General features: G+C 33.2%; 1 protein-coding gene across 5 annotated transcripts in view; it reads right to left on the bottom strand.

Annotated features, from left to right (window-relative positions):
• TRIM23 (tripartite motif containing 23) overlaps positions 1–8,483 on the bottom strand; it is a 40,315-nt gene that overhangs the window by 7,821 nt on the left and 24,011 nt on the right. For 3 of the 5 annotated variants that reach the window (XM_008161871.3, XM_054715218.1, XM_054715219.1), the window contains 4 exons: positions 7,813–7,942; positions 7,189–7,299; positions 5,636–5,760; positions 2,056–3,607 (listed from right to left, as the gene is read on the bottom strand). In XM_008161871.3, coding sequence (XP_008160093.1) covers positions 3,428–3,607; positions 5,636–5,760; positions 7,189–7,299; positions 7,813–7,942 — 546 coding nt within the window. In that variant the 3' untranslated portion in view covers positions 2,056–3,427. Of the gene's footprint in view, positions 1–2,036; positions 3,608–5,635; positions 5,761–7,188; positions 7,300–7,812; positions 7,943–8,483 lie in introns of those variants that run through there. The other 2 variants (XM_054715217.1, XM_054715220.1) reach the window with 2 other exon arrangements.

Here is an 8,483-nt window from a genome sequence, read left to right as displayed (position 1 = left end):
TATATTCATTCCTAAAAGCTCAAACCTAAATTTTTGATAATACTGCCACCAGGTGGTGGTGATGCCTCATTTCACTCAAAATATCATTGTTTTGTCTGAGTGAAAATAATATTTAATGAATTTTTCCATTCCATTTTACAAACTTAACATAATCAGTAGACCTAAACAAATTGCCAGATGTTTTTTAAAAGCATGTTTTAAATTATTAGCAAGAAACCATCTAACATTTATTAGTCCTTTTCACTCATTCATTTAGGAGAAAAGTATAGCTAAGCTATCTTCTTCCCTATTCCTATTTTGCAAACTGAGAAGTATCTCAATGTGACATAAAAAGTTTTTTAGCAATATTAGTTCATAGGCTATAGGTAAGTTTTCCAAGCCATTTTCTAAAAACGGTTATTTAAAATGCTATGCTCTCTTGCAATATTTAGGTCTTACGGAAGCCTACACCTGAAACATACATGATCTTGTTGACCAATGTCACCCCAATAAATTTAATTAAAAAACAAAAACAAAACACACACACAAAATAAAATGCTATGTTTTCAAATGAAACAAGGGTAAGTTTAAAATTTAAAAAGCAATAGACTGTTCAATGCAAAATTTTAGTCAAAACACTAGTTATAATACTCATTAAAATGTGACATTGCAAATACAGACTACATTATTTCTAAATCTTTAATATACTACATCTCAAATATGACTTATGAATCCCTACCCTATTTTGTTTTGTTGTCTTCACCACAACACAAACATGAATTTTATTTTTTTTTCATTAAATTTTATTGGGGTGACATTAGTCTACATGTGTGGATTACTAATTTACAAAATCTGTAATATAGGACCATGTGCCCATCACCCAAAGTCAAATCTTCTCCTGTCACCTCATATTAGGATCCCTTTCTTCCCCCACCCCGTCTCTCTGGCAACCACCACATTGCTGTTTGTGTACATAAGTTTCAGTTTCATATTAAACATGACTTTTAAGAATAGTTACTACCACTACTATTAGATGGTTCAAGAAATAATTTTTAGAATAATGATAGGACTTCTTTAAAAGGATTGTAACAGTTTATTGCTGTCTATACTGATCATATGTGTAATGCAAAAATGGCTTCTGGTGATTATAAAGCATTCCAGAATTACACACCAGGGCTATACACTTGAAAAACCTGCTTTACACAAATCATACAGTAATATGTAGGCTTAATACAGAAACTCAGGGCTAGGAATCAAATCCTAATAGATTGTATTTAACATGTTTCTCTTATTCTTAAATTTGACAGTTCCCAGAGGGAACTAGCACAATCTTAACTAATCATTAGTGAAAGAAGACAACCACGAATAGTAATAATGGCCTAAGAAAAATATTTCTTAAAAAAACACAAACATTACTATTATGTACATTATAACCAGGTCTAAGCACAGTTTTAAAAATTGTGTTTAGTAATATGCTAAGAATGTGAATTACAAAGTTTAACAAAATCAGTAAAATAAAAATAATTTACAAGGAAAGCAAGTTTACATATTAGTGTTAGACATTTTTCTTTCAATTACCTATTAGATAAACAGTTCAAGGGCTCACAGGCAAATGTAACATCTTTATTTTTCACAGTTATTGCAATCAGTCCAATATTAAATAATTTAATTCGTAAGTATTATTTATATGCACAAACTACACTTGTAACAGCATGACCTTTTACTTGAAAAATAAAGGACAATATAATTATATTATTTACACTATGCCCATAACACTAATGGACAGTTTTTTAGTGCTTTGTTTTCTAAAAGTTTTGTTGTTTTTAAACAAAATACATTTGAAGAGAATGAACTAAAACAGTACCACCAAGTCACATCTTGTCATCAGACATTAATGTCCTCATAGTTCAACTAAGATTATGATTGAACTTCATCCTAAAATATAGAAAGTATTTTTAAAAAACCATGAAATCTGCCTGGCCAGAGTGGCCCAGTTGATTGAGCATCATCCCTTGCACCAAAAGCTTGCCAGTTTGATTCCCAGTCAGGGCACAAACCTGGGTTGCAGGTCTGATCCCCAGTTAGGGAGCATACAGAAGGTAATTGATCAATGTTTCTCTTTTCACATTGATGTTTTTCTTTCTCCTTCTCTCTAAGCATGCCCTTGGGTGAGGATTAAAAGAAAAAACACAAGAAATTCAATCTAGCTATGTTCAAACATAATAAATTGTACTGCCATAATAAGAGAACATCCTTAAAATATGAAAACCAGTAAAGAGCACAGAATTTTTTAAACTTTTACAATACTGCATAATAAATGTGATGTTAACTTTTTCAATGTTTCTTCTTTTCTTAGATGTGCTTTCCTCTTAGCTTTTCAATTTTCAAGGTCTTGTCACAAAGAGCCTTAATTACATTTTATTGTCAAGATAAATGCACTTATTTTGGTAAAACATTTCAAATGATGTAAATGCTAAGCATTCCCCCCCACTGTTTAAATGACTTCTCATAAGGTAAAGGTAATTTTCTACTTAGATGTCTTTTATGTCAAGACAACCCTGGTTCTTTGTGTAACTTACTACCTTTTACTATAGTCGTTCTCACTAAGGATGCAATATTTTTTTAAAAAGAAACAATAAGTACTTTAAATATGCTGAAAAAGTAGAAGAGCCAGTTTAGAGTTATAACCTAGGAAATAATACATCCAGATTCAGCCCTGAAAACTGGTCTTTCATAAGTGAAGATCAACTAGAACATAACTGACTTTCACAGTTTTATTATTATTAATTATTCTTCAGGTTAGTACTAATGTTACAAATCAGGCCTAGTTAGGCAATATTTCATTTTGACTCACTGGGTTTTATACAAAATGCTTTAGGAGAAAGTTTTAATAAAACACTGTATAAAACATTATTTTTCTATAGCTTATAGTCTTAGCTTTAAAGGTTTTCTGTTACTAAAGGTAAAAGTAATCCTATAACCCAAAGATGCAATTTGTGGATCCTATTTCATTAAGTCATTGCCATTCTTACTACTAAATACTGCCAGAATTCAGGGAAGACAAGTAAAGAAGCCATGCTTCACTTGCTGCACAGAGGTCTGTAGGCACTCGGTTGGCTATAAGAATACACCTTCACTTACCCTTTCTCTGTAACTATTTCTTTCTCAATATATGGGTCACATATAATCTGAAAAACTCAACAAATGTACATTTTAAAAAATATAAAATCAAGAAATCCCTATTTAATCCAATTTAATCTCAACCAGATATTTAAATGTTGCTATAGAATAATTTTGGTAAAGCAATATTGTACTGAATTCCCAATCCAAAATTCCTTTCACATACATATTCTAAATTAACTATCTTTGAGATGTAGAATTTCTTACAACATATTATGTGCAAAATAACTCTTAACCACAAAACTTGAAACAACTGCTGCATTTAAAATCAAGCAACATCCAATACTCCAGCAGCCACAAGCTGCCGTGAGAGCCAGTCCAACCCTTCATATAGTCCCATCCCACTTCGAGCATCACAGCCCTGGATATACCAGCTACGGCCACAGCACAGTTTATGAAGACTGAGAAGTTCAGTGATTTCTTCTACTGAAAGGGCTCCAGCAACATCCTGAAAGATATATACACATCAGAAATGCTTAAAAATTAGACCATCAATATTATCATTTTTAAAATTATTACCATTTATAAAGAATTCTAGTGGTACCATTCTAACCAAGCCTAATCTAAAAACCTAGATTCACCTTTCAGTAATTATCCTGAGATTAATAAAACTAGGCAAAAAAGAGTTTTGCTTAAAATCATTTACTTGTATTATATATTGTTTATATAGCAGCTTTACAATGAAATCAATAAAAGCCATGCAGCCTGAATGAAAGATACTGCCCGAGTCATTAAGGCATCAATTTAAAAGAAAAATTAATGTGTATATATTTTTAAAATAGTTTATGCATAGGGTTTACAAAATGAAGGGTTTATTAAACTATTCAGAATACTCCTGAACATCCCTACTTCCCAGACGAGTCCACCAGTAATATTCTCATATTTTTCCAGAAAATTTCCATGCACATTTGTACAAATAAACACAAATAGGAACATACTCTAATTTTGTTTGTTATTTACTTAACACATGTTGAATATAGATAGCTGTCCATTATCAGGACAAACATTTTCCACATTAACATGTGAATTGCATTCCACTGTGCAGGTGCAACATCATTTTCTTTACCAGTCCTATACCAAATGTTCCAATCCTATACTGAAGTTGTGTGCTTATGTGCTATTACAAATACATACATATACATACATATTTTTTACATACATTTGCAAAAGTATCTGCGGAATAATCTTAGGATATCTATCTGGATATATTACTAGAGGTATATTACTAGAGGTATAATTACAGAGTAAGAGGGTATATGCAGGATATATTACTAGAGGTATAATTACAGAGTAAGAGGGTATATGCATTTCTCCCTAAGAAAACGTCTCAGTTTAATAACCACAGCATAGTGTGTGTAAGTCTGATGATTCTCAGAGATTTTTGTCTTTCACAATGTGAACATAGGAAAATGGTATTTTACTTTGTCTTATTTGTATGTCTTTAATCATAAGTACAGCAAAGCCTATCAGCTTATTTTTGGCCATTTTTTAATTAGGGGAAAAATCCTATATTCCTCACCCTATTCCTCCTTATGACATCTAAGCCACTCTGTGGCACTTAAAACCATTTTGATCCTCCTAGAAACTTATGGTCAAGATCTAGAAATCTTCTGCTATTCCCTGTCCTTCAGCCTCACCTTTCAATCACCAAATTCTAACAATTCTACCATCATAAAATACCTTCAATCTGCTTCCGCCTATCTATTCCTCTAAATAGGTATCTTATTAAATCTCTCACTTGAATTACTGCAGCAATTTACTGCATCTTCCTGTCTCTAGTCCTTTAGCCTTGATTAATTCTACATCCTACCACCAGGATTATAGTCTGAAAACAATGATCTGATCTTACAACCAACTAATCCAAAAACCTTTGATGGTTCTCCTTTCCTCACAGAATAAAACCTAAATATCTCAGTATGGTCCTGACAGGCCTTCCTTCACAATGTGGCCTCATCTGTTATTCTAGAATTTTCTTCATCCTCTACCTGCTCCTCACATATAGGTCCACTGATGCTCCCTAAAAATATAAATGCTTTTATTTTCTCTGCCTACCATATTCTTGCCTTCACATACTGATTCAAAGACTTATCCATAATTTCAACCAAAATCCTACTTTTTTATAAATCTTATAAGATGTTACCTTCAGAATTACTCTCTAATTTGCCGTAACACTTTGTTAATATGATTGAAGTTACTTACCAGTTTTCTTTGTATTAGAATGTCATATATATTCACTTACATGTTTACTTACATACATTGGAGTTTCCAGAGAACATCAACTGCCTTACTTCTTTTTGAATACTCCAAGGTATGAAGCATAGAATTTGTACTTTCCACATAGATTGCATTCAGAATATTTAGCAGAAACTTCATAAATATCTACTAATTATTTCTCTTTTGAAATATTTCTAGCTACCTTATGATGTGAAATACACAAAACTACTAAAATAAGTATTCTGAAATACAAATGTGTTACCTGTTTGTTAGCAAAAATCAGAAGCAAAGCATCTCGGAGTTCTTTTTCTGTTAACAACTTTGCAAGCTCACTGTGTGCTTCATTCACTCTGTCTCTGTGACTGCTATCAACAACAAACACAACAGCTACCAACAAAATGACAAAAATTTCAGTTAGTCACCTGCTAAGTTTCAGTAAATGGAAAAATATTTAATGCTCTCATTATATTATGGGTAGTCTACCATTATTCTTATGGAAAGGCTGCTTATTATTATAGGAGCAATAATTAATGGTATGATCTCAAATAGGTCACATAACTTTTCAGCTTTCCCCACCCATAACAAGATTTACACTTGCTCTACCAATTAATATTTCCTCTTAATGAATGAAAATGTACCTCTCATGATCTACCTATTGGTGCTACTTATTCGTTGATTACTACTTCTTTTACAAAGAGAGACTCCTTTAAAAGTAAATCACCATCTTTATCTCTCCGAAGTACTCTTTCTAGGCACCTAGCACAGCACTTTCCACATAGATTGTATTCAAAATACCCAGCAGTAACTTGACAAATATCTATTGAATGAATACTCTTTAGTATTCAGACATTTAACCATTCCTCATGATCAAAATTCCTTTTTTCTCCATTAATCATTGGCTCATGCTAAATATAAAAAAATCCCAAAGTAAACATAATTATCTAATCTCTCTTCTAGGTGGAAAGTAGGATGACGTATGGAAAAGGTGGCAGAAACATAAGCTTCATATTGGGATATAGGAGGCACACGTTAGAACGGGCCCAAATGTGAATAAGTGCTGGGTGGAATATATGTGACGTATCAGAGTTGGTCTACAGCAAACCACTATAGGTTGTTCTGCAGACAACAACTGTGAATGAAAATGGAGCTTTTAAGATATAATGGAATAGCCCGGCCGGAGTGGCTCAGTGGATAGAGCGTCAGCCTGCGGGCTGAAGGGTCCCGGGTTCGATTCCCGGTCAGGGCACATGCCCGGATTGCAGGCTCGATCCTCAGTGGGGAGCGTGCAGGAGGCAGCCAATCCATGATTCTCTCTCATCATGGATGTTTCTATCTCTCTCCCTCTCCCTTCCTCTCTGACATCAATAAAAACATTAAATAAAATAAGTGGAACAACAGATCGATGTTTCTCTCTCAAATCAATAAATAAAACTGTATTTTTAAAAAAAAGGTATTATAATGGAATAAATGTTTAATAACCATACACCACAAATTCTACTATACTCCACAATACTGCCAGTGATCATACTCATGACACTAATAATTTAACTGTTAAGAGCAGTACTCATAACAGTCCACATATATAAGCTAAATATTGTTTTTATGCTATAATTATGGTTTTTTCATGAACTATACCAAAGTACATATTCCAATCTTTCCACCTTCATTTTTTTAATAATGTGAGGCTGGCCAATATTTAAAGGTATAATCAATATTTAATAAATGCTTAAATATCAGCTTTACTACTTAAATCAATATACTGAAAACTGGCATCCTAAAAATCTGAAAAATTAAGATGTCATTTTTTTCTCTTACCTTGGGTATTCAGGTAATAATGTTTCCACAGTGGTCTTAATTTGTGTTTTCCACCTACATCCCAAATAGTGAACTTCAGATTTTTATATTCTACAGTTTCCACATTAAAACCTGTATTTAAGAAAAAAGTTACTTTAATACTGAACTTATATTTACAGTGAGTGACACACCAACACAAGGTATCTCCCTGTTTATAACTGTGACTTACCATTATCTTCATACAGCAATATCTATTCTGCCCAAACAACTCCACTCCTAATCAACCTATGTGGGGAATGTATACCTTTATCAGTTATTAGACCCCTAAAGCTGGGTCCTTAGGACCTTAAAACACAAGTACTGCCAACTCTGCACCACTACCACCCCCTCACCCTTAACCTTCAACAAGGTCACCAATCATTTATTCCTTCCACTTGTCCCACCAAAATTCTGTTCCTTCTTATTATCTCACCATCCACTTTTCAATCCTACAGCCACTGAATCTTGCATTTTTCCTCTGAAATGCTGGTGTCTTACAGGCAGGAAAAAAAGCCCATCTCCATGCCAGATTGGCATATTATAAGATCCCAAAAACCCAGCTGTAAGCTAGGGTTTGTTAAGGTAAAAAGCAATACTCATACTTACCAATTGTTGGAATAGGTTGCATAAACTCATCCTGTTTTAACTTAAACAAAATAGTAGTTTTTCCAGCACCATCTAATCCTAATGTAACAACTCGAATTTCCATTTTTGGTCCGATGTGAACTCTATTGTCCTATAATTTTAAAAATATTTTAAGCTTTTAATTTTGACATAGAGTTAGAAAGCATTAAGATTTATACTTTTATTTATAAAAGGTCATTGTTAATTATTGTCTTTTCTCTTCATTCCTCAATCACTGAAATCTGATCTGAAATGGAAGAGTATTACATAATGCCACATCCTTTACTAAAACTGACTACTACTTTATTTTTGTATAAATTAAAAATGAATTTAATTTCTCCAGATATTTTTGTTTCGTGTGTGTGTTTTTTTGTTTTGTTTTTTATACTTTTATTGATTTCAGAGAGGAAGGGAGGATAGAGATATAGAAACATCAATGATGAGAGAGAATCATTGATTGGCTGCCTCCTCTATTCCCCCCCACAGAAGATCGAGCCCACAACCCAGGCATGTGCCCTTGGCCGGAATCAAACCTGGGACTCTTCAGTCCGCAGGCTGACGCTCTATCCACTGGGCCAAACCAACTAGGGCATCCAGATATTTTTGGCTCAACTGAATCTTCTAAGGGTTTTTATGTTGTGTTAAATATGTTA

The sequence above is a fragment of the Eptesicus fuscus genome, chromosome 4, assembly GCF_027574615.1.
Source record: "Eptesicus fuscus isolate TK198812 chromosome 4, DD_ASM_mEF_20220401, whole genome shotgun sequence".
NCBI lineage: Eukaryota > Metazoa > Chordata > Mammalia > Chiroptera > Vespertilionidae > Eptesicus > Eptesicus fuscus.
The sequence above is the reverse complement of the archived record's forward strand: the minus strand, read 5'-3'. Positions and strand labels throughout refer to the sequence as shown.